We start from the raw sequence: 27589 nt of genomic DNA, 5'->3' as shown, positions 1-27589 counted from the left end.
TCAGTTAAAGTTCTCAGCACTTTTCTCTGTCTTCTGTCTTTTTTTTTACTTGTTGTATTATGTTCAAATATGAATCTGTCAAGGTTTGTGTACATTAATAAAAATTTGTATTGTATAAAGCTTTTTGCATTATAAGGCTGTACAGGGTCATTTTGACAGTAACTGGTATATTCCTTTGCATCTTATGTTGCATTGCCGATTTCTAGTGTATCCAGTTTGGAAGTACAATATACTCTAATTAAAAGGTTGGCTATACTCTTGTTTCTTTTTGCCCCCCACTTTTGTTTCAGTCTTAATGGTGTTGGTGATTTCTTTTTCTTTTCAGTAGGGGGTGGGAGAGGAAGGGATGGCAGGAAGCAGGCCCAGCAGGAGAGGAAGTTTTCTCTCCCCCAGGACCAGCAGGCATGCAGAAGAAAGGTAAGGTGTTAGCAGTACTTTAAACAGAAAAGAAAAGCCCTGGTTATTCTGCTGATTCAAAAGCGCAGCGAGCCCCCTCCTCGCGCAGCTGCAGCAGCCCCCTCGGCGGCCCCGCACTCGCGGCCGCTGCCAGGGCGGCTCTGCGGGCAGGATGAGGCCCTCCCTGCGGGGCTCGGGGCTGACCCTTCTCAGTGTGCAGCTCCACAGGTTGGTGACTCCGGCCCTGTATGGACCAGTGCCCAGCGGCATCAGGAGAACTTGCCCCATAAAGAGGAGTTACACAGTTAATTAAAGTACAGTGTGTATTAAAAGATCTTAGTAGGCATCTAAATTCTATCGCAAAAATACCGTGTATGCATTTTGTCAACACCTTGGAAAAGGGTGGGTTTTTTTGTTGTTGTTGTTTTTTGTTGTTGTTGTTGTTTGTTTTTTTTTCTCCAAAGACTAATGAAGTAATTGAAGTAATCAAAATGCAGAATGCAGATAAGATACTGAGGCAGGAACCCTCAGGGGGAGACAGTTTCAAAGAAGTAAAGATGCTGTTCACCCCAATGAACAAGAAACGATAACATCTTAAAAGAAAGTTAGAATATTTAAACACTAACCAAGGAAAAAAAATCAATAAATAATAGTAACCAGAGGGTAAGTTTTAAGTAATAATAATTACTAATTTAATATTAGTGTTTATAATATTTATAGTATATTAATAATTGCTATTATTATTTAATAATGGAAATTGTTGATGTTAACCTAATGCATTTGGTTTGCTCACTGCCTCCATCAGGGCAGTATTAAGGCCCAATCAACTGAATAAAAATATTTTTATTTCTACTGGGGAATTCTAGCTTGGGGATACAAGCTGCAGGCCTGGGTCAGTACCTTGTAGCATATGCTGGGCTGATGGCCTTGCAGCTTCTCCTCCTGCAGCGTCTGCTTCTCCTCTGCCCAGTGAGCAGGTACGTGCAGGGAAGGAGACTCTGCCTTTGACATTAGGCTAGTGAGTTGTGCTCAAGAAGAGATGGTCTTTCTCTCCACTTGAGCTGCATCTGTAAGAAAAAATACACCACGATGCCCTGTTTTATGCTTTTTGACCTACACATAAATATTTATCCTAGCTATTAAAAAAATGATCATGCAAATTCCCTGGGATAAGCTGGAAAGGTACTTCAGCGATCGATCTACCAAGTCCTGATTGTCTCCTGATCGCTTCAAGAGAGCTCCCGGCTTGAGCAAATTGCTGAAATTTCATTGCAAGTGATTATAATCCTTCATTTAACTGAGAAAATGGTTTAAGATGTACGTTCAAATTATTAAGCTAATTCAGTCAAAACAAGCAGGTAAGAGGTAGGGAGCAAGTCAGATAGCACTTGGGCTGCCAGAGGCGAGGGGACGTGGCTGTTTCTGGCAGCAGGAGCACAGTGTCAGAGAGGAAAATGGTTTCTCTAGGAAGGAGCTGAGCAGATTGGAATTGTCCTGCCTATGCTCTTGTCAGCCTGCAGTTAAGTGCAAATCTTTCAGTAGTTGCAGCCCTTGAGCCTTACTTTAGTTTTTGCTTAAAATAAGATCAGGCCACATTGCAAATAAAAACATCCACAGTCCTCTTCCCTTCAGCTCAGCAGAACAGGGTTTCAGAGGGACTTTAAAAACCTCCAGAAGTCAACTAGAAATTTCTGTAACACCATTAACTGTAGAGAGATTTTTTGCAGTAGCTGCCATCATTTATGCAGAGCCATGTTTTAAAATATATGTTGTGTCAAAAATACCATTCATGCCCCTAACAAGCAAACAGGCATCTGCATTATATGACCTGCTCTGGTAGCTACTGCTAATTGGTTTCCTCGCTGACAAGTGGCAGCAGGAAGGCTGCGTGGGGCTGTACGAGCAGGGCAGCCTCCCACTGGGGTGAGTGAAGAGGCAGGCTGCGCACGAGCCTCGGCCCCACCGTGGATTTGCTAGGAGCCAATAAAGCTTCGGACCAGAGGGTTGCTGCCACCTGCTGCAGCCAGCTGTGCAGGTGCAGGATGGGGCAGGTCACCTTGCTGCAGCTGTGGGACTCCAGCAGTCTGCCAGGGCAGGTGCATGTTCTTGTCCTTTCAAGTTTTAGAATCCCCTCCCCAGATAAGTAAAGACTCACCGTGGCTGTGGTGAGGCCAAGTGGCAGTGTAAGCCTCTGGGAAAGGCACTGGGTGGGTTCTGTGCCTTGAGCTCACGCCCTGAAAAGAAAACAGACAGGTTCATGTCCCAAGGCTCCTCACGTTCAAATCCATCACATGCTTCTACAGCACCGGCCCTGCGGGCCTGACTGGGCCTAACGCCCTGACGGGAAGCTGGGAGGAGCCAGGCTGGCCAGGAGACCACCTTGGTTGGAACACAGCACTTGCAGTATCAAGCCAGCCAGGACTGCTCAGAAATCACTAATGGTTTGACAAATGTAGGCTCAGTTAATAGGTTATGTTTGAAACAAAGACCAGAATTTACTTGGTTTGCAGCCTTACCCTATAGCTCTTGGGAAAAAGATGCTCCGTGTCCTAGGCCGCCATCCAGTTGTTGAATACCAGGCACTACGTCAGAAATGCAGCTGTTGTGCTGCCACATGTGCACAACAGCTGTCTCTCAAGACCCCAGATGTGGATATGTTTACATGCGGGACTCTCATGAGTACCCACCACTCAAAAAAAAAGGCTGCCTGATGATATATGGCAGGAACAGAGAGGTAACGAGGGAGGGAAACCATTTGGAAATGTTTTTTAAATTTAAAAAGCCTGTGCAATGGCAGAGCAGGAAGTGATGATCCGCCTTGGCAAGAGCTCTTCACTACAGCCCTGTGCGTGCGTGTGAAGGCTCTGCAGCTCTGGGATGGTACAGGGCTGGCGGGGGGGAGGGGCAGGGGGGTGTTTTCCACACTAGCGGATTTTTTTTTGTTTAATTGCTCAGTTTCCCTCCCCCTCAATTGCACTTAAAATAAAACATATGGCACAACTCTAAAAAGAAAACAGTTTTCAAATTTAGTATAGCATTACTGAAAAAGATATTTTTATTTCCTGTATTACCCTCTGTTGTATGTGTGCACTTCTACACTGCTCTCTTTTGTTTTCTAAATCTCTAATTTCTATCAGATACCTTCTTTTCCAGCTCTTCTCAGGCAATGTTTCATTGGAATGGCAAATTTTGGACTGTTGCTCTTCTGAGAAGGTGTCTATTTAAATAAAAGTTCTTCCTGTCCGTCACTGAACTCCTAAAAAAGCCTCATGCCAACACTCTCAGTGTGCTCTAATGTGACACAGACCAAAAGCAAGCTTTGCTCACTGGCTGGTCACTAGCTATCAACAGCTTTCCTGACTCGCGCTATGATTTAAGACAGACGTTGTCACTCCCAGGCCAGAATGAGCAACACACTTTGCAGCAGCTGCAGCAGGAAGCCCATTGCTAGAATCAAAGGATTAACTCACACGCTCCCTCACAGGCTCCTTCCACGAGTGAACATGTGAATTCACAGCATGGGTGACTACGAGGATCTTTTCCCCTGCTTGCCCATCACGTCACAGGCATCGTAATAACCAGCCAAGCCCGACCTCGATCCCGCCCAGGAGTGGCTGGTGGTGTCAGCTGCCTGTGCAGGGCAGACGGGTAGCAGGTACCAGCCGTGAGGGGCACAGAGGAGCTGTCACAAGGCCGAGCTCCAGGCCGGAGCAGCACCCGGGCAGCCCAGCACACACAGGGCACAGCAGGGGGTTCCTGCCGCAGCCTGCACTGCCCAGGATGCTGAGGGCAGCTGCCACCCAAGCGGACAGCAAAAAGTCAGCTGGTTCCCGTTTAGGGGTGAATGCTTAGAGCTGTATGAGTACTTGAATGCAGACTGTCTTGCTAGGACCAGCAAATAGCTTATTAGAAACTGTACCTGTCATGCATATCTTGTACTGCAGAGCTGGACGCTGTCTGACACTGAGACACAGCAGTGCACAGCATGCATCGCGCTGCATTATGGTTAGAAGCGGTAGTTGTTTCCCCTCTCCAAAAAGAAGTGCCAGCATGTTTTTTTCCTGAAATCAAGAAAGAAAAATTCAAATGGCACAGGCAGGTAAGTAAAGATCAGCAGCTGCAGGAGTGCTTGCTCCATCAGCACGCTATCGAACTAGTACTACACGTATATCGATGTCTATCACTCATCCCAGTGACACTTTTTAAATGTAACTTTTCGAATGTATCTGGATGTGTTACCAGTGATGTCGGTTTGCACTCTGAATATTTAGTGAGCAAGCTTTAAGACTTCGTGTTTTTATATCCAGCTACTTCTTTTTTAATGGGACTGCACACCTAAAACTTATGGAAGAAAAATCTAAATATGATGTTAATGTGATTTTAAAATATGCACTGTATCTTTTAAGTTGACATTTCTATTAAAAATAAATAAAATCCAGTTATATGGTGATACAGTGTCAAGATTTCATTGCCACTAGTCAAGGTTCATTCTTATTCAAAAAGTGACAGATTTCCCTAAGACAGACAGAAGCAGAAAGAACAGTCTTCCAGCTGCTCAAATCAGGAAAATATAATTAAGGGGGAACAGGCCCACTGCTTCCCAAAAATCAGACTTGTTGGGATATCATATTTTATGAAAAAAAATGCATTTTGTGATAAACATGTTACTCTCCTGTGGCCAGTCTATCAAAGCTAATAATTTCATAATAACATCTAAATCGCATCCAATTACCCCAGGAAACCGGTATCCAGCACTCTGTAACGGTTATGACACGCACTGTAACCCGTGCGCCCACGCGCCAGCCCGAGCACCTTCCCTGGAACTCTGCCCCTCACAGTTTGGCTAGCGGGCACATGGCCAGCAGGAGCCCGGGCTCCACAGTCCCTGCGTGGTCCTCATCCTTTGCATGACACTGTCCTGCAAACCGCAGCCCCAGCTCTCAATTTTATTAAAAATAACAAAAAAACAAACATTCACTGGGCTTCAGCGATGAGGCCCAGAATTCACACATAAACCCACAGTGTGGAAAAGCACTGTGCCTGCTGCAGGGCTGCAGCCCTGCCCGTTCCTAAGTTATCCCCTCTTGTAACCTGCATTACAAAAATCGTTCCCAAATTGCTTTCCCCAAGCTATTCCACAGCCTCCTGACAGCAGCCCTCTGGCTGGATTAAAAGAGCCAATTTCATGTGGGATCCTCCCTGCTATCCTCCTCTGCGCCTTTTGCAGCTACTCGAGAAGTTCAGTCCACACACAGTTTTCTTCCCTGAGAGGCAAGAGGCCTTTGTCCTGCTAGATCAGCCCCTTCGTCCTTCAGCGGCAGCATTGCGCTCTCACTGCCACTCAGAAGCAAGTGGTGAAAGAGTCTTCCACCTTCAGAGAGGCAAATCCAAATGGGAGGTATTTTTATAGCTCAGAAAAGGCATTTTCTGTTGGGTTTCTTGGCGTCCTGGGCTAGACTGGCAAAGGAATTGGTACATTCAGCTTCTGCACCTAGTGCCCACATGAAAATACTTGATGAGGGCAGGAAGTTCCTTTGCTGGCAGCCCAGGCCTCGGGCTCTGCTCTCCCATGCAGATGCTCCCCGGCTGCCAAAGCTTGCAGGTTTCAGGCCTTGCTCCGGGCACTGCCCAGCGCCCTGGGGCGGCCCCAGCCAGTGGCCAACTCGCTGTCGGCCAGCAGCTCAATGAGCTGCCCTGCCTCCGCTGCTCAACGGAGAAGCCCCACAAGGAATGGGCCCAAACTCCTTGGGGATCTGCTGTCTGAGCATATGTTGACACTGAATTTACTGTGCAGACACTGAAAGCCAGCAAACTGCTACCCCAGGTGTTCTTGCAAAGCAGAGCGCACGTCCTGCCTCCTCATGCTCTGTCCTGGTGGAGGTGGCCAAACTTGCAGAGGCCAAGCTGATTGTCACCAACCACTCTGCTTCGGCAGCGAGATTGCTCAGTCCTACAGATCTCATTGCAAAGACCTTTACAGCGCTCTTAATATAAAAGATGACCTGCAACATCTGGGATTGTAACAGGGAACAGACACGAGCTAACACCGCGAGTCTGGTGAAACATGTCATGGGTCACAGTTTATTCCTGAAGCAAAAGGATCGGCTTTTCTAAGGCTTGGAAGTCAGCTTGAGGTACTCCCCGTCTAAAACATGGTTCTTTGAGCACCATCCCATGCTTCCTTGGATCCAACATCATCACATAACCCAGATGCTGCGAAGAGGAACAGCCCTGCCAGTTGCTCAGGGCACCTGGCTACAGCACTCTGCCCTCTTCCTGGTACAAAGTACCTCATTTAAGTATCTCTCTTCATCTCCAACATCTTATTTTCTCTGTGTTGCTATATCACGTGTCCCCCTCAACTATACAGGACTTCCTTCACTCAGAATACGAAATAACACAAACATCATAATAAAAACTACCCTGCAGTGACCTTTTTTTCTCTCTCTCTTTTTAAACACTTCCATAACAGTATTTTCTTCTTTTCAGGAAGAAATTGCAGACAGCTCATGTCAGAAGCCAAACTAAAACAAACAAATCTTTATGATCAAAAGGTGCTTTTCCTGCAGACTTCCTTATGTCCTCCAGCGTGGCAGTCTCCAGCATTTGGGAGAGGCAAGTTGACAATTTAGAGAGGAAGTCTGATTTTTAGAACTTATACACATCTATAAACAGGGACTTCATCAAGCAACACCAGTCATTCACAGGGTCTACAGCTACCACCAGAAAGTGTTGGCATCTGGGGCAGGGACTAGCGCAGAGCCTTTTCCAGCTCCAGCTGAAAATGCATCTTACCCTCTCACGGTCAGGAGGGCCGCCCATGCAGGCACCTCTCTGCACCAGGATCATCTCGTGCCTTCTCCACCAAGAGAGCCGTCTTTGCCAGCATTTGCCAAATGAGTCACAAGACAGTGATGTAGAGCTGCTGTCGGGAAGGAAACGGAAGAGGGGAGCTCTGCAAAAGTGCAATTTTGCTCTTAGTTATTAAAAGCAGCGTGAATTACACGCTAGTTTGAGGCAGCTTTCCGCCGAGGATCACTTAGGAGAACAGAAACTCCAGGCAGTGCCAGGAAGGGCAGAAACGCCTAAGGGCAGAGAGCCTAAGGAGAGAAGCAGAGGCAAAGCTTGAGGGATAGATTCAGCGCATCCACACCACATAAACAGAAGTTACCTAGAAAGAAACAAAGGTGTCTCAAGAGATTTTAATCTTCTGGGGCTCCAGAATCAAGATTTCCTGCCTAACAGTGATGTCTTGCATAACTTAGCTATAAACAGGCTTTCTCTAAAAGGTTATGCTTTTAAAGGTGTTTGCACAGTGGTTGTAGCCTCGATCTTGCCTCCACTGTATCCTTCTCTTCCAGCTGCAAAACCTATCCCACCATAAAAGTTAAAAAATAAAATAAAAAACATCTAATTAAAAAAAAAACTAAACAGAAATACAGAACTCAGAAGGAAATGAGACCTGAAGCAATCAATTTATGGTTCTTAGCATTTTCTTTAGCACATTTCCACTGGGTCTGAGTAGCCCAATGTGCTTCTGAAGGAACACAGAGCAGTTTCACATACCTAGGAGGGAAAAAAAAAAAAAAAGTAACACATGGTTGTTCCTTTTACCTTGGCTGTAAATCTGAGCACAACATGCAGAACGCTGCATCACTTCCAGACAAGTGCAAGCAGATATACAGCAAGTGGCCTGCCCTGACCGAGCCATAGACTGTGCAGAGAGCAGGGGAAAAAAAAAAAAAACAAGGCTCTCTGGCAAGGTGGAAAAATACACAGATCTGTTGCAAACAAGAGGCTAGCTTTAAGGGGGGTCCAAATTCTCTCAATTTCAGAAAAAGTCCATTATTGCCTTGACAGAGTACATCTATTCCGATGGCTCCGTAGTTCCACACTGTCCTATAGCAGATGCATATTGCAAGTGCTCATGTGTTCTTGTGGAGCAGCATGGTGCAGGGAGGCTATTCACCATGATTAAAAATCCAATTTCAAAGCAGTTCTAATTGAGTCTTTGGTATGAATAACCACCCTACCTCCCTCTTGGTGTTTTTTAGGAGAAGAGAAAGAAATTGTGAGGAAGTACAACTGTGTCATCCCCCAAAAATGCAAGAATTTCACCTCCTTACAAGAGGTGATCTAGCCACCAATGCCCTGACTGCTATGCTAGAGCCTCAGCAGGTTTGGTAATGGATCACAAAATCTATGGGCTGTTTTCATGTCATGCTTTGTATTAAAATACTACGTGCTATGACGGGTCTGCGGGAGAAAAGTTGAGGACTGACATCAACACCCCTCTAGTTCTTAGAAAGGAGTCAGGGCAAGAGAACCCCTAAGCTGTTTGATACCAGGAAACACAAACCACAGCCCTGGAAACCTCTCTGGTTGCTGCAGAGACTCAAGCTGAGCATGGCCCAAACTGTGAAATCAGGAAGCATCAACTACAGCACTCATTCTGCAGGCTGTTTTTTCACTCATGACTCTCTGGACGTCCGATGTGGAGAAGGCAGATGCACTCAACTCTGAGATTATGTAACCATCAGCATTTGCCATGAATCATTCGACATTTATTGCATAGATTTGCTTTTTTTTCTAGCTAAAAGTGCAGTATTTTTCATAAGTGGGGCTAGTTGACTATTTCTGTCCAACTTGAACAAAGAACAAAAACAGAATGACTGAACAAGTACCAAAACATCACTCAAAAATACTGACAAACAGCTCAGTCCTTGACAAGTTACTTGACCATCATCACTGGTGTAAACTAAACTGTGGTTTCAAAATAGCACCCCCAAATTCTGAATCCATACAAAAATAGTTAAGCAGAGGCAAAAATACTTAAATATATATATATACACATATATAAAAAATGCAGTACAAGCCACAAACCAGATAAAGGCAGGGACCATGTGCATTGTTTTTCCAAGGCAGTAACTATTACGACTGCAGCCCTGGGAATTATGCAGAGCAGCTCTCCAGCGTTTTGACCTCCAGTAGGTTATGTTCACAAGTCAGTGACCGTTAAGAGCCGAGCTGGCAGTCCCAGTGGCCACAACAATAGAGCCAATTACTTCAAGCGATGAGCATTAGAAAGCAAATGCAGCACAAAAAGGCCCTGTTGCTTTATGAATTCAAATCCTACATCTGCAGATATCACTGCACACATGAGAGCACGGCATCCCATCCCCTTTACTTCCCGCTTCTCTATGCTCTAGTTTCTTAACCTTCCTTCTCTATTTTGCTTATATAATATTCTGTCTTCGTTCTTCTCTCAGTCTTTCCTTTTCTGTATGTGTGTGTGCCTGTTTTGAAACACTTCACTGTAACTCAGGCCAAAACAGGGTAAATGGATTTGAACGTCCTTCCTCCCACCATCATTCACACTATAGTATTTTAGACTTGGCTAAGATAAAACACCATTTTGTTCTTCTGTCAATAGCAGATGAATAGATTTAGGGAAAAAAAAAACATTCAACAAAGAAACAAAGCAAAATTCAAGCTTCATACTTACCACTCAGCGTCTCTTTGAATTTGCTATATTACCTGGCAGTTCAAATAATTCATTTAGAGAGAAAACACAAAACAGAAACCTCCAGTAAGCACACTGTTGAAGTCAATAAGTAAAAATGCTGATTACCACTTCTAAGTTCAAAGGAGATTTACAGAAGTTTATAAATGCCAGAGTAAAAATATCTACAGAATCTAGCAGCACCTACCAGATGCCCCGGCCCTGGGGACATTTGAAACATGGAGTTCATCAGGGATCAAATCTCCAGGAAAAACCTTTCACATCATTTAGCTCCCTCTCCCTTCGCCCTCCTCCTTGGGCAGCCAAAAGACCATCACTAAATGTGGCCCCTCGATGTCCACAGGTAGCTCAGCTCCCAGGCGGAGCAGTTACGCTCATCCTGGCTCCCTCTCATACAACACAGGGAAAATGTTGCCACCATTCCCCTGCATTGCCAGTCGCCCAGCCGAAAGGATGCAACATGTATCATTCTCCTGAGGTCCACAGCTCCCCTCTATTTCTTCCCCCACAGACAAACTTCCACTCAACGGCCTCAAAGCAACAGAGCAAAGCATGTGCACCGCTGCTCCTGCGCCCACAGGCACCTCCTTCCCACTGCAGAGGAGCTGGACTGATCTGAAATACGAGACCAATATGCAGTGCAGTATGATATTAACAGGGAAGAGATTTACATGTAATTGTTGAATGTGCCTTTAAACAAGATTGTTTCAAAATAAAAACAAGTATTGAGAGCAGAAAAAACTAACTGTGGAAGTGATACCACCACAGAACAACACAATGCTGCCGTTTTTGTGGGGTTGCTAATTATGGATTAAGGTCATTATACAGTGACCTATTAATAGAGCTTGAGTCCTTTGTTGCACTATTATCAATAACGAATGGGAACTTTTTGGACTATTTTTGGAAATGACCTTTTTACATAGCATTGTAGTGTGACAAGAGCCAGGAACCTCCCCAGCTGTAATTCCAGCTCCACCACTGACTTGCTGTGTGGTGAGGGAAAGTCACTTTAACCTCTCAGTGGCTGTTCCTTTTTCTATAAAGTTAGTGTGATACTTCCCTACTCTCAATGCCATGAAGTGCTTTTTACTGAGTTCATATATTTGAACAAGTTTTGAGGGTGAAAAGTGCTAGATCAACATGAAACATTGCTACAGCTACTTAAAGATTTTAACCCAGCGGAAATTCAGCTGCAGCTGGAAGAGCTTATTGAGCAGAGCTACAGAATTCCCTTTGCACAGGTGAGAATTTATAGTCACCATGTTTGGGCTGCAAGTCATACGTTGTAACATTTAACGTGTTGGGGATTTTAGCTACAGAGTTCCTCAACACACAGACTCAATGCTTGTTCCCAGCTATATACACCAGCAGAACTTGGGGTAGTGTTAACTCACATAATGGCCAAGGATACACCTAAAATAACAGCAAGCAGAGACCATAGCATGCAAGTTACTGGTACAGGCAGCATACACAGTGGATATTCCGTTTAAGCAGCCTGATATATTTCAGTTTTAAAAAAATAATAATAAGTTGAGTTATAGGAAGTTACAAGTAGAGATTGTAAAAACACTAGCTCCTTTTCTCTCCTTCTCAAAATAAATAAAAGTCTTGACTAAATGAAGTCATTCTGAAAACATGAAACTATTTAATTTGCTTTGGTGGAATACTCCTATGCTTAACTCTCTCATACTGTGGAAGAATAAACTCTATTCCCAAATCACAAAAATCTGCATAAGCACAGCATAAGCTATATGAAGACTATGCATCTAACTTAAAAAACAAAACAACACACACACACACCACTTAATCTGCAGATTGGAAAAGAGTGAAGTAGCTATCTTCAACATCTCACTTTTCCCTTGCTCATTATAAAGAAAAAGCCAGACACTGATACTGTATTGGAGAGTTATGTAATAACTTCTCACAAATTTACAAACAGCTTCTAAGCAAAACCTATCTCATTGCTTATGATCCATCCTACTGAAAAAAGAAAAATCTTCTTCAATTTATTTACAATGAATGGCACAACTCAAATCCCCAAATCTGCACCCCTATTCAGCAGTTCTTTAGAAATAGAGTGAGTTCTGCAGTGTGGAAGATTCAACCTGAAAGACAGAAGAGCATGTCCACATTTATGTCAGGAAGTTATCAGGGTGAACATCGTTCTTCTGTTGTGATGATCCTCAAATGGCCTTAGTATTTTTAAATATCCGTTGAAGCATTTATTATGTTTTACAGATAGACAGCATATTATACATAGAGCTTTAGCATTAAAGAGTTTGAATTTTATAGGTATTAAATTAGAGCATATAGTTAGCACACATGCCAAAATCTAGTCTTGAATGTATTATTTAGTATTTTAAAAGACTCTACTGACAGATTGCATTTACCACTCTTAATTAACAGTGCCCAGACATAGTTTATCTATGCTCTCAAGATTAAATTAAGGTGAAATCTTAGACCTGGGCTATGGATCCCTGGTTCGATAGAAAATATGGGACAGGAATAGGCATTTCCTAACATGCAGCCAGATATAACACTCAGGAAAGAAAACAGGACATTTCCTCTGGTGGCAGAAAGCCTTGACTTCTCTGGGACACACTTATACAGGCTCTGACGGTTAACTTTTGCTTCTATGTCTTAGTCATACAGCATTTGGGAATTAATTTTCCTTCACTGGAAAACTACATGAAAATAAGTTTGAATTTCAGCAGCAGTCCAAGATTAGTAGGAAAATGGAGAGTTGCTAACCTAAGGAAGCCTTTTAGTGTTTTATTAAGGCACACTTTCAGGTGGAGCAGGCGCATCCCTAACACAGTGACTCCGCAGAGCGGCTACCAGCTCGTGTGCTGTGACGAGGGGCTGACCTTGCTATAGAGCACCATCTAAGGGCTCTCCACCAATACTGCAGCTGAGACAGCAGCTGCGCTTGTCCCCTGCAGCTTTCAAATACCATGTCAACACAGGACATTCTGCAGTCTCATCGTAAGAAAACTAAATAGTTTTATTTTTTCTGTAAATCACTGTCATTGTCATTGCCATTAACAAGCAGCTAAAAAACAAAGGTAGTGCAAAGCTGCCTGAGAATTAATTTTCAAAATAAAAAGATTTACCTTTGTCATTTGTAGCAATTTGTTTATCTCTGTTGCAACTTCTTGGTAGGCAAAGGTGGTGGTTTACCATAAACACTGTAGATTAAACATGTCATGGCTTTTAAATTTATAAAGCCCAAAAAAAAAACAAGATAAGTTTTACTTCTGTGCAGTTTGGGCAAGACTATAAATCTGCATTTCTCCTTCTCATTGCAATCTTCTTAACAAGTTTGGGTGATTTTATGATGTAATCTAAAAGACAAAACACTACAGTAATCTGAAGAGGCACTTAGTCCACCCTTAGCCTCCTGGAGGATCCAATTAAAAAAAAATATGAAGCCTAACACTATCCAAACTGTCTCATAGAAATGTCTTCACACTTTAGATGCTCACTAAGGACACATGTTCAAAACATTAGACGAGAAATATTCAGGCTAGATTCACTTAAAGGATTTGTGTGTGTGCCTCCAGAGCAATATTTTAAGATGAAAGTGTTTGCTGTGGGCAAACAAGCTTATTTTAATTTATTCCATGTTCCTTGTGAAAATTTCTGCCTTGTGTATCAAGTTTCCTATCCCAAAAGTGGAAAACTGACTGACTAACAGATCAAAACTCATATGGCCTCTATTCTAGGTCCCCTATTCAGTCACAGTTGGGCACATGCCATCCTTTGCTGATGGCAAAGTGTGGAGAAATGCTGGTGCTTTTGATATATGCAAATGAACAACAAGGAATAGTGTGGGCTGGAAATGGGCATGTGGAACAGGGCTTAGGGCCAAACCAAAGGCCATGTGCATGATGAAAGAGATGCTGGGACTTCTCCCCTCAACATGTAATAAATCAAAAGAACTGATCATCGTGGTATGGAAACCAAGCTTTTAGCAGGTTTGAGTCATGCTAGTACTGTGCAGTTGGCACAGTCTGCCCAGTTGTTGCAGATGTGGAGATGACAACACTAAGGAGTCTCACAGCAAAGACAGGTTTCTAAATGAAAAATACACCAAATTCTAATGGGTATGTAAAAATAAAGTTGAAGGATAACAATACTTTAATTAACTAATGTTTGAAGCATATACTTTCAAATCTCCTTTGTTTCTACCTAGTTGTTACTGCACGCAGGAAAAAAAAAATGGTCAGGTGTTCTGTATCACAGTTTTTCTTAAATATCAAAAAAAATGTATTCTACTGAAATAGAGTACTTGTAAAAGCCTATTGAGCTGTTGCCCACTACAGCCAGACAAATCACATTCACAGCTCAAAGAAACTATCATTCTGTTGAGCAAAATTCGTTCTGTTCTGCAAACAAGAACATGGAAAGTATTTTTTTTTCTTAGTTTTAGGTAGGTACCACTCAGCATTTATACTTAGAGTGTTGTTAATATATTTGTGCAATTTCAAGAGAAAATACATTTTTATCATACAAATATTTGCAGAGTTGTTCACATAATAGTTCATTTGCCTGAGTTCTGGTAGATACCATACTTGCCATGCTTTTGACATTACAAATGGAATGCAAACCAGTTTCTGGAACGAGGATCTGATCTCCTTTTCACCACTAGAACAATACAAATGTCCTCTTCATGATTTTTATGAGACTGGGACAGTTGGATAGAAGAGTTTTCCTTTGAGGTTCAAAACAGTTAGGATACCAGAGCATAACAGATCTGTGATATGTATGTTGATCTTTCAATAACCATATTGCTATTAGCAGTTATTAAAAAATCCAGAAGTTTTAGTAGAGGGAGGAAATCAACATCAGAGGTAAAAGAGAGGGAAGGAGAAAGCCCATCTGAACAGGCAATATTTTGCCCATAATGCCTACAATATTACAGATGTCTCTGGATCAAAACTCTTTTGACAGAAAAAGTACACAAATAATTATTATTTGTTTAGCACTAGAATTAAAAGACAGGAGTCTGGGTAGCAGTAAAGCAATTATCACTGACATTACAAGTCACATTAATTCTTGCAGTTCATGATGACATTAAAATGCTTTGTCCAGTTTTCTACTAACGATTTGCATTCTAGAAAGGAAGATGAAACATGTAACTTAAACAGGCTTCGCCAGACTTGAGCAGAAGGGGGAAAAAAAAATCTCTTGATTTCTACCCTCACTGCAAATCATTTTTACAAGCATTCAATCTCCCTTACAATTCAATTCCCTCCTAAGAAGTGTAAAACAGGAAATTCCTTCTACCCTAATTTCTCTTTCCTTGGTGGAATATTTTGCCTACTCTACAATACTGGTTAAGTTTCTCTAAATAAAAATAAGCCTCAGTCTGGTATTTGAAAACTGTTTCTCCCACGTCACAGTTAGAGGAGCAGCTCAGATCCTTTCGCCCATCTACAGTAGAATGTGCCTTTGCACAGCTGCCTTGCCTCTAAGCTTCCCATCCTCCCGACCTTCCCAGCAATTTCTTCAAAGGCTAGGGAAGAGAGAGAAGTCTGAAGGGCAAACGTAATAAAGGAGACAGAGACATTTTGCCACAGATGCTGCTAGCAGAGACTGAACACCAGTTTCGCTTGACTTCAGAAGTCATTGTCTTCTGCTGGTGAGCTCTGTCGAAGCCAGGGTTCACCAACGTTACAGGAAAAAAAAAGGCCATACTTGTGTTGATCTGTGATGCTAAGCAACAAGTCCTAAAAACTAACAATTCTCTTGTCTTCCACTGGTTGCAATTAGAAAACTGCAAACAGGATCTTTGTGTTACAGATTTGAGACCGAGAGAAACACTTAGCAGTGTGACATTGTAACGCTACAAGCCACACAAGCAAAGAAAGAATCTTCTCGCTATCTGTACATCACACACACCATCAGCCACCACAGTCAACCAAAGTTCAGCTCAGCTCAATGCTCAAGAACCTTTAGGTTATAACAGTTATATAAAAATAATGTTAATTATTTGAATATTCAATGTTAACCCCTAATGAAAAGAAATGGCACAACAAACTAAAGTTTTTCATACTATTTTACCAATGAAAGAGATCTGAACATAAAATAAAATGAAGAGATGTGAAGTAACTAACTTATAGAAAGTGAGTCACATTGCCATAGTATTTTTAAGAGGAAATACACAAACTCATAATCAAGTACTAGTGAGAGAAAAGAAAAAAAAAAAAGGCATTCTGAAAAGTATTTTCTTTTTGGTACAGGCAAACAATCATTTACTCTAACTACAAAGACTTCTGAATACACTAGCTTCTTTCCCTTCACTTAGAGCATAATCCCAAATAAAATTGTCTAGTTTTAAAGCACTAGTCCCTCTCAATACCCTGATCCAAAAAGTTAAAAGATTAGTAACATCTTTGTCTAACACAATGTTCATGTTCCCATTAGAGAAAAAAAAAATAGAAGAGCAGATATTATTCTTTCTGCTCCAAAACATACTATCTCTATAAAATACCATGAACATCAGCTCCTCCTTTCCTTGTTTGCTTGTTAACGACTGTAAATATTTATGGTGGCAGAGAACGCTATATGTTTACAATGCTTCCTTTCTTAAAAAGAAAAAAAAAAAAGGGGGGGGGGGGCATTCTCCTTAGCCTATTTGCTTATGAGCTTTACATGTAATTTTTTTTTCTTCAAACACCCAACCCACAAATTTTATGTTCCAATTACTGTGGGTAAGGAAGGTTTTTTTTTTTTTTTTTTTTTTTTTTTTTTTTTAAGAAATGCTAATGAGTAAAGAATCACAGAACATGAGCTACTTTCAAAAAGAGGAAGCTTGTTAGTAGTCTGAGCACTGCAGTCTGTTCAAATGGTAAGTTCCAGGGACACAAAATATTTTTTTTTTAAAATGCATTTTATGGACCTGTGCTCTAACTGTGCATCATATGACATCTGTTTTATAACAGTCCAGAAAGAATAGTTTAAAAAAAAAAATCTGAAATGAACAGTTTCTCATTTCAACTCTTAGAAAAAACACCAATGATGTTATTTCTTGACTCTGCATCCAAGAAGGAAAAAACAGGACACTCTAAGCAAAAAATATATATATATAAAGGAAATGACTACGTTCACACAATTGTGGAACAAGTCACTAATTCAATCTTGCCTTGTTACTTTAAAAGAGCAAACTTCAGGAAAGGTCTTGTTTAAGTGAAAAAGAGTTAATTTGCACTCTTAACATTAGCTCAAACAAAAAACCTCAAACTCTACAAAAAGATAGCTAACACACACTACAGATTTCATAAATAGAGTTATAATATACATGCAGCAAACACAAAGACTGAACAGGAAATAATGAATTTACAAAATGCAAGGGCAGATCAGATATCAAGGAAAAGGTTTCTACTACTAAAAACAGGACATTAAAACAGAACAGTAGTCAAGAAACGGTCACTAGGTCCTGTCACTGAAAACAGAGAGCTTAGATATGAAAGGAATGTCACACAGAGCATGAACTTGCTAAGAGCATTTTTTCAACCCTAAGTAACATTGCTGTAAATATAGATGGGGCTCAGAATAAAGACTACTGAACTACAAGCCTTATACTCTGCTGACCTGTTTCAGAGTCTTGGGTAAATCACCTGATCTCACCACACTTGTTTTTCCAGCTGTGAAACATCAGCAACATCTATTACACAGGGTCTTGGGGTACATTTTCATGCTTACATGCAACTGAAAGACTTGGAAGAACAGAAGTTTGCTTACTTCAAAAGTTTGTTCTGTAACTCCCCTATTAACTAGTCTAATAGCTTACAACACCTCTAGCTACAATCCTAATCTTGCTATTATTTTCTCATACACTTATATTTTCCCATCCTGTTCTACAGTAGCTGTGGTTTATGATGTTAACATAAGAACAACTAAACTCTAGAAGCTAAAGAATATGCCATCCTCCTACGCAACAGATTTGCTTACTACGGTTGTTCAGGAAGTCTGTTTACACGAACAGTAATGTTTTAGTGCATTTTACTCCCTTTAATCCCACAGAACTAGAAGTGATGAGGTACAAATGTCATTCCCCAACTGGGGAAATGCTGAATTGCTTACTAACTTATACTCCACCAAATGAAACTCTACAGTCCTGCTGAAATCAATCTGTTTGCCCAGAGGGTTAGGACATAAACACAGTTGCACTACTAATTCAGTGCCTCAAACCATTTCAGTTTACAAGCTAGAAAAGAAGGAATGTGATTCTCCTATCTTGGCCTCACTTCACACAATACAATATTCTGTTTTTCAGTTTCGTTGGAGAATCACTGAAAAACAAAACAGAAAACCTTTTTTTAAGACCTAGTTCAGTAGTTTCTGGGTCCAAAAACCAAAATCTGAAATGATAAAATGTACTCTGCTAGAGAAGTCTCTATTTAAACAAATTCGCAGATTCTGTTTTACTGGCTTGATAGTTCAAGTATAACAGATAAGGAAAATAGCATTCCCTGCCACCGAAAAAAAGTAATGACAAGGGTTTGATCTAGAAGAGCAGCACAAATGATCTCACCTTAAAAACTGGTACCTGAAAAAAAATGGAAAGATGTGAACCTACCAGTGAAATACTGCTGTCTCATGAATTCATTTTCCATCCAGCCATTATTTTTAGAGCTGAGAGGTTATAAGACACAGCTTTTAGTTTGGGGTACTTTCTTTAGTAGAAACCAAAACTATTTTCTTTTTAAACAGAAAAAGAACTACCTTTTTTAAAGATGACAATTCAGTAAAGTTATAACGAGGTCCCTGTGTTTCTGCCTCCCCCTTTGCTCTCCCCCCAGTATTTCTGCTACTTCTACCAACCAACTGCAGCAATTTCAGATGAATAATTTGGGATGAAGAGTTAATAAATAGGGATAAGGGGTTATTGCACAGCAGCTTGACAATTTGTGTAGCAAATACCACTCCAAAACAACACTGCAGCAAGATTTCTCCATAAAGAAATGCCTTAGCTCCAATGCCCCACAAACCACCACAATGCTTTTTGTTAGCGTCTCACTGCAAATATACAGGGGGATCCTTGCTTTTAATTACAAAGTATTTCTATTTTGCTCTGCCTTTTTTTTTCTCACTTTTTTCATTTTAACTGTGTATTTTTAGAGGGAAAAAATACAGGCAACAAGACAGAAACCATTATATAATGGGAAAAGTAACCCAAAATCCTAGCGGTACCAATGGTGGCTTCTTCTGCAGTGTTTAGTTTTAAAACTAAGACTGTGGTCAGGGTGCTTCCATGCAGTCCAACATTCTTGCTGTCACTCCAGCAGAGAAAGGTAAAGGCAACCCATACTGGCAATAACTGATGCGGTGTTAAGAGCGGAAACCTATAGTGTCAGACTCTATGATAGTCCCTTCATTGGCATGAAACTGCAGCACCCATCTTTTCTCTCCCAGGCACCCAAAGGCAGTCACATTATAATACAAACACCAAAATTTTTGGCCATTAGGAGAGAAAAACAAGTTTTCCTATACTGAATATATGATTTTCATTAATCTTCAAAATTTAACAGCAATATTAACAGTGCTTCCTGGGATAACAGGACATAGGGGTTTTTTATGCATGTATAGCAGAAGACAGGTACACCTTTTTTTTCCCCCGAGAAGCTGGACAGAGACGAGGGCTAGCTTCTATTTGCAATAAAGACTTACCAGTTTTAACTGTGGCCACATAAAAAAAATAACCAAACAAAAAACAACCTCAGAACCTCAGAAGTGTGTAAAACAAACAAACAAAAGTCCACCACCAATTTTATGCTGTATAGAAACAGGATTTAGAAATGCCCCTCTGTCCAAATACAACCTGTAGGATTTTCTGAAAGGCAGTGCTTGCATTTGTATACAGATTTATGATGCTGTTCTCATAGACTGAATCCTGCAGAGTATTTTTTCCTCAAGTCAGTTTCTTTATATCCTTACAGCATTGAGTAGGTATTCTATTAGTGTCTGTTGTAGTAAAACATTTGAAACCACACACAGAAAAACTGCATTTAATGTTCAAATTTACATATAACGCTTAACAAGAACACAATAGAATATATATGCTTAGAGACCACCTTTGAATGCTTTCAGTAGGAGGTCAGCTGCCAGTCCAGGAGACAAGACACCACTAAGAACTTTTTCTTCTAAAAGTGGAATCTTATCCTTGACTGCCAAGTGACTTCGGAAATGTTCCAACATATTTTCTTGGATGAGATTCCACATCCACACTTTCTGCTGTTTCCGGCGTTTGGCAATCAACTCACCACTCATGAGCATGAGGTCACGGAATTCTGTCATTTTATCCCACATATCTGAGATGCCTTCTCCCGTTTTAGCTGAAATACGCATTACCTGTTCCATTCAGAAGAATTTTTAAAGGAATGTAGTTACTGGTCTTGAGGTTTCAATCACTTCTTTACTTAGATTTCATGGAAACTAGGACCATGTGGATGGCAAATTTGTTTCAGTAAACTCATCTAATAAAGTTCCAAGTAGTTTCAGACATTTCACTCTTTTTCAGGAATTCAGAAAAATTATATTCCGGCAACGGTAAGCAGACCATCAGATTTGGACTAAATGGTCTTTGTCCAACTGTTTGTATTAATGGTCGAGAACCATATTAAGCAAGTGCTTTACATAAGAAGTATGGTGTTGCTAATCTACTGAAATGAAATATTCTGGTAGTTACATACAGATAACTACACTTTTGCAGTTTAAGTAATCCAGAAAACAGGTGTTCCCACTTTTCTGTATTTGCTTTTTTACAAATTCATTTTGCCAAAATATTCCAGGCATCCAACAAGACCTTTAAAATAATATTGTTAAACTACATATGCAAAATCTTTATATACAATGTAATATATAAAGCTTCTTGACATTTTTTTTCCTCAACTGTCAGACACTGCCATCACTGAAATAGATGCAGATTTCTGATAATCTACTTAAATTACTGGTCCCGAACAATTCTTCCAAGTCACATTTACCAAGCTGAAAAGAAGTATCTAGATGTATCAGGTCCTATTAAACAAAACTAAACAGAAACCAACGAAAAGCAAAGAAAAAAAATCTGTTTGACACCTGTATTCGTATGTTAAATAGGAAATGAGAGTGATTTCAGTATTAGCCTGCATTCATTCTTCACTCATTGATTTTTAAATTACTCTGACTAGGATACTTGTTAGATCTAAAAACAGAAACTGCAAATTAACAGCTGTGTCTCATGCAGCCTAGCTGATTTAAACTTAATTCAATACTCCAATCAACTCACAGCCACCTCCTTTATATATACATGTATATATAAATATTGAAAGTGTATCTATAATGTATATAAATATATATAGTATTATAATTAAAATATATTTATTTATATATATAAATAATGTGTGTATACAAAATAACATTCGCACTGAATCTGGTACTTAATAATTTACTATGCCTTTCAGAAAATGGAAAACTGTATTAGAAGCAATAGCCCTCAAGATGGGAATCCCAATAGGCAAGACATTGCATACACAAGCAGATGAAGTTATCGCACACAAGAACATCTTCTGTGAGAAATTTAAAAGAGCAAAGGAATAAAGGAAATAAAGTTAAACAAATCAACCCAGGGAGACTAATGTGTGTAGATGAGACAAATAGCAAACCTGTAAAAAAAAAGAAAAGTACACAAACCTTTGGTCTCCAAACCTTTGATCGCTTGCGAAGTAGCTTCATAGCACTAACATATTCAGCTTGTATTCTCCGTGCAGGCACAATTAAATCACCATCAGCTTTATTTATAGCAACTAGATCTGCCATCTCTATTATACCTCGTTTGATACCCTAAATGGAACATGGAGATAAATCGTAAGTACCCAAAATGACTGACGCACTGATTTATCACAGAAAGCAGGACAGAAAAAGCCTCATTGTTTTTTTGTGTGACCTGCCTAGTGCAAATCTGAGCAAGAGAGGCAAGAGTAGTACTAGTACCCTCCTTCATCAATAGTTACTACTCTGCTTTGAGCAAATGAATGTAAATATTGCAGTTTACACACAAAAAAAAACCTATTTATGGATAGAGATTTAACTGAAAGAAGACTAAGTCTTCAAGACTAACAGGATGTTTTCCTCCAAGAAAAAAGAGTAGTTCACAAATAATAACAGTTCACAATAAACCATAAACAATCAAAACCTTACATCCTCGAATTTCCAACATCTGGAAAATTCAGATCCCAACTGTGCAACAAACCAACAAGGCAAATACTTCAATACTAGCAGCAATTTATAAAATGCTACTGATACAAATTTATCACACAGACAGATAGGACTTTTAATTATTCAAACTGTTCTTTTGACACCACTTAGTATTCAAAAAACAACCTAAACGTACCTGTAATTCATCTCCACCTGCAGGTGGTAGTAGCAATATAAACATATCAACCATATCAGCCACAGCAAATTCTGACTGTCCAACACCTGAAAAAATGAAATTTGCAATTCATGGCAGACTTTCATGTTGATGACACTAGTTTGAGACATCCCAGTATAGCACCATGTTTCTGAGGTGAACAAAAAACACATTAACATAAATAAAAGCAACAGGAAACATGGTTTATTTACGAACTGTACAGGATTAAAAGGATATCAATCAAAGACCATGTACAAAAGAAACTACGTAAAAACAAAGATGAAAGAAAACAAAGTATGTAATTAGTGACACACCTTTGTGGGTATCAGAGTAAGACAATTAGAAGAAAACCCTAAGCACCTACCTACTGTTTCCACAAGAACAACATCGTAGCCTCCTCCTTCACACAGCAGGATAGCTTCATTCGTGGTCCTTGTCACACCTCCTAATGTCCCTCTGGTTGGCGATGGTCTAATGTATGCATTCATGTCTCTCGACAATTCAGTCATCCGCGTTTTATCACCCAACAATGAACCTTAAACATTTAGGATTAAATTATTTCAAAAGGGCATACCAGACAGATTTCTTTTCCAAAGAATGAGTAGGAAAAAAAGTTGGATCTCTTGGGAAGAAAAAATCCCAAAAACGGTGGCAGACAACTTTGCTAGGACTAGCAAGTTTACTCTTCCACCTGTCAAAAGCTATAAATGCCTAGGCATAAACAGACCTTACTGCTTCCAAACCTGGAGAATTCGTTCTAGGCCAGAAAGCATTCTGCAATTCCTGAATTGACTGTGGTCTATGCACGGAGGAAGCTGTGCATTAATCTTTGACAACAAAATTAATCTACAAACTTTAAATCAAATTCTGCAAGATTTCCAGGCACAATGCACATTCCAAAAGGTAAGAGCTGCTCAGTTCATATAACTGCAATAGTTTTGGTATCGTATTTTGTTACTCTACCAATGTGTCTTGAATATATACATATAACAATATTGTCTTTGTTAGCTCTAAGTCACTGCAGTGCTGAAGTTTGTTTCTTTTAAATAGTTGTATCATAGTATTTTCTCTAATGACTTAGAAGTCCTGAGAAATGAACAATGTTTGCTGGCAGCAGCCCATTAAAAAAAAAAACATTAAAGTTCTATTATTTATGTGAGATGTATTCATTAATTAAGCTTGATCAGCCTAGAATTTCACCAAATGCTCTGTTTTGGAAGGGAGAAAGGCAAATGTCAGCCACACAACTTTGAAGAATGTCAAATTGAAAAAGTAGTAGTCTGTGCTACTAAAAATCCAAGCTGATACATGTTTGGTTTGCAGTGGTATCCTCAGCATCTTTCCTATCCAGTGACCAGCCTTTATACTGTTGAAATGAACACTCTTCTATTCCTAAATTCACATGCCAAAATATATATGTAACTTGAGAGAGAAAGCAGCAGCTACCTAAAGTTTCTGCCAAAAAGGACCAGAGTAAAACAACATTCAAATTTCAGAAATAAACCTAACAAAATGTGGACATGGTCACTTAATTCCTACTTTCATATTACCTAGGGTGAGGGGGAAAAAAAAAAAAAAAAAGTGGTGTGACATAGAATCATAGAATGCTTAAGGTTGGAAGGGACGTCTAGAGATCATCTAGTCCAACCCCCCTGCACACACAGGGTCACCTAGAGCACGTGGCACAGGACTGCAGCCAAGCATTTATTTTTACCATTTTGCTTTTGCTTTTACCAGCCCCAAATTCATCCTCCACTGCTTGTACCCAAAGAGAATCTGTTACAGATGACAAAGTTATTGAAACCTTACTCAAACTTTGACTCATACTCACCACCACTTGTACTAGAGGAAGGGTCTACAGCCAACACGGACACTTTGTGCCCTCTTTCTGTAAGCATTTTCCCAAAACATTCTATAAAGGTTGATTTCCCAGCACCAGGAGGACCAGACAATCCTAAACAAGCACATTAGGGAAATGGAAAGAAACATCTTGTTAGTCAAATAAATAATACATCACGTGAACACAGTCAACTTCTAAGAGGCTAACAACAATTATACTTAAACAAGTATACAATTATACTTTGGCACATAAAAGGGCATACCAGAACCAATACTTTCAACTGAGCAGTTGTGATGACTTGTCATACAATACTTGAAATCGTTGGTTCATCCAAGACAGTGGTTGTCGCTTCACCGCCACACACTCCATCCATTCCAACAAACAATTTGCTTACCAAAAATCTCAAAAGAAATTAAACTATAATAGTTTATGACTTTTACTTTTAAAGTGTACTTTTAAAGTGTAACACCCTAAGCCTGTATTTTTTAGATTTACTAAGTGTTTGCACACGACACAGATTTCCGAAGTCAGGCATTGTACATATGTGTCAAAATATCCGAATAAGATTAGCCTGTCAACCTATACCAATTACTTTTCATTCTCACACCTATTTTTTCTTCTTGCTACCTTCGCAGATGTACATGAGGGACAACAGTTGGGCATAACATGCCTCCACAGTCCATCTCTTTGCCAGTGGAAATTTTATGACTTCCAAGAAAAGCAAGGCTCAACTCCCCTCATCTGAAGGGCAGGCTGCAGTAAAGTAAGGCCACAAGACAGGAAAGTAGATATTTTTTCTTTTGTATATTGATGAAGGGATTCAGAAAGCACTCAGAAAAACGCATACTCCATGAAAAGAAGAATGGTCTGCTTGGTTATGTCATTCCCTAATTGAGTGCAGGTAATGGGTTGGAACAATCATAAAAACTGCCAAATATTCCAGCCTGTAAAAGTTGGAAGTAAAAACAAAAAAAATCCCCAAACACTAAACAAGCAATAATTACTTCTAAGATTTTTCCCAAGAGCATTTTCTAGTTCAAGACATGATTCTAATGAACAGCTGAAGTGATCTGGATTTGCAGCAAATTACAAGAAATCAATGGTGTGAGACTACAGACCATAAAGCTTAAAGAGCGACAGCGATAATGAGAAGCGATGATTATAATTCCATCAAAGTAACTACTGGACAGACATAAGAAGACTGACCCACTCTAAAGGCAAGTGGCTTTCCTTGATTTAACTTTTCTTGTTCCCTGTGGTAGGATAATACCTTCTGAAGAAGCACCTGGGCTACTTTCTTTTTCCTGTGGTGAGTTGATTCTACAAGGGTAATGGCTTCCGCTAGGCAGGCTCTATGACCTTGTATTAGTCCACTGTAAAGTCTGTCTACAAGTCCTTGCTCTTTGTCAGAAAGTGCCTCTATCTGCTGGTCAACGGCAGCTTGATGACACAGCCCTCTCTTCAAGTTCTTTAATGAAAACATGTGTTTTGTATAATACAGGTGCACTGGTGCAAGAGAGCCAGTGCACAAAAAATCTGATCTGGTATTGCAGTGAAAGCTCTTGAAGCAAGTCCTTCCAGAAAAATAATGGTGAGGGAATCTCATCAGGAATGCAGGGATCTTCATTTTGGTTGGAATTAAAAGCAGCAGAGGCTATCAGTTCATTTGTTTGCAGACACCCTAAGGAGAACAGAAAAGATGTTATCTCTCTTGAATTATCCAAAACACTTGCAAATATTCAAGTGAAAAATATGTACCATCACTCTTTCCTATTTTGTCCATCCATACTTACTACTTTAAACACAATATACGGTTCATACTTTTTGCAGAAAAAAAGACAGAAGTATAAAAGTATAAAAGACAAAAGATAAAAATTGTAGTAAGAACTAGAGATACTAAGAGTACCATCAGATAAATAGAGAGTACTGTTACATGAGATAGACACCTAGCTATCCTGATGTCTGGGAACAAACAAAACAAACCAACATTTGTTCGCTTGAATTTGTCATGCATTCTGCTACTTTTATGTCTGCGGGCATTTTGTTTAATTGTTATTTAGAACACTTACTCAGGAATTGTTACTCTTACATAAATGTTCTTACACGCGAACATTTATGAAAAAACTCAGGGACACAGTTTAACAGGCACGGTGGTGATGGGTTTAAAATTGGACTTGATGATCTTGATGGCCTCTTCCAACTGTATTGATTTTTTTAAATTCTACGAAACCTGGCGAGCTGAGACCCACGGGAGGACAAGCACCAAGCGTCGGAGCCCGCCATCACCATCAGTGCCCCAGGCTCCCCCTGAGCGACCTCAGCACCGACTAAAAGGCCAAGACTGGTTTAAGTTTCACTCCCTCACGGATAGAGCCTGCCTGCGGCTAAATCCCGGGGGAGTTTCCTCACAACGGCAGCAGTAACAGACGTTTTGGGGGTGCAGGAGAGGTTCCCATTTTCAAATGCTAACGTCTCCCTGGCCCGAGCAACGGCTCTTGAGGGGGCACGCGCCGCCCAGCCAATCAGCGGCGGCGGAGCGGGCGCGAGCCGGGGTGTCTCTGCAGCGCGGCCCCCCCGCCTCCCTCCCCGCCGCCCCATGGCGGCCCCGCCGGCGCGCGCTCCCCATGGCCACGGGCGCGCGCCCCGCTCCCGGTGCCCCGTCACCTGCGCGTCCCGCCCGCCGCAGGGAAGTGACGCCGCGCGGGGAGCCGGAACGGGAGGGCATCTCCCCCTTCCCCGCCCCGGCGCAGGGGCCCCCGCAGCGTCAGGCCCTTCCGCGACGAGCCCGCGCATGCGTCACCGCGCGCGCAGGGGGTGGGAGAGCAGCACCGGCGGGTCCGTTAGAACGGTTACGCGGGTACCCGCGTTGTCCGTAACGGAAGGTACCGCCCCTCCAGCCTCTACGCTGCTGCCTCAGAGCAGAAGAGGCTCCAGCAGTGTCTTCCTAAGCAAGCGTGATGGAAGTGCTTTCCTGGTCCCCCAAATTAGGCCTAAACTGTGAAATCGTGAACCTGGTCAGAGCAGAAAAAACAAACAACAACAAAAAACCCCTCTAAACAGAGGTTAAAGAACTACACAACAGATACAGTAAAAACAAAAATCCATAGTGGCAACCAAATCTTATCAAGTTCTGCCCTTGAAAGTCTCCTTGAGCTTAGTATCTGTTCCCAAGTATACCAACTTAGACCTTGAAGTAATAGCTTCTTTGCCCTAGCCTGCTGCAAAACTCATCTTCCATGTTGAAACATTAAAAGCTCCCAGCTATATTTATGCATAATCTAGTAATCATTGATTTTGTGCAAGACTCCAGTTAAAGGGAGGTAGAAAAAATACCCAAAGGCATTTATTAAATCACTTTTTTTTTCTCAGTCTTCATTTTGCCAAGTTAAACGAGCCTGATTTTTTGTTATTATTTCTCTAATCATCTTACCAGCCC

At 40.9% G+C, this 27589-nt stretch overlaps 1 protein-coding gene across 2 annotated transcripts; it reads right to left on the bottom strand.

The window, feature by feature from the left end:
- Positions 1 to 19916: 19916 nt before the first annotated feature.
- Positions 19917 to 25834, bottom strand: MMAA (metabolism of cobalamin associated A). Of its 2 annotated transcripts, none has more exons than XM_010226455.2 (6): positions 25360 to 25834; positions 24145 to 24267; positions 22678 to 22848; positions 22296 to 22381; positions 21596 to 21745; positions 19917 to 20275 (listed from the first exon to the last, which is right to left on the bottom strand). In XM_010226455.2, the coding sequence occupies exons 1-6, from the start codon at positions 25778 to 25780 to the stop codon at positions 19988 to 19990; spliced, it is 1239 nt and encodes a 412-aa protein (XP_010224757.1). In that variant the 5' UTR covers positions 25781 to 25834; the 3' UTR covers positions 19917 to 19987. The 2 variants fall into 2 exon arrangements, with proteins under 2 accessions (XP_010224757.1, XP_088382649.1); XM_088526523.1 differs by having other exon boundaries at positions 25424 to 25520.
- Between the last annotated feature and the right edge of the window lie 1755 nt (positions 25835 to 27589).

The sequence above is a fragment of the Tinamus guttatus genome, unplaced genomic scaffold (assembly GCF_059628265.1).
Source record: "Tinamus guttatus ecotype Peru unplaced genomic scaffold, ASM5962826v1 Tinamus_guttatus_pri_ptg000247l, whole genome shotgun sequence".
NCBI lineage: Eukaryota > Metazoa > Chordata > Aves > Tinamiformes > Tinamidae > Tinamus > Tinamus guttatus.
This window is presented reverse-complemented; position numbering and strand designations above follow the sequence as displayed.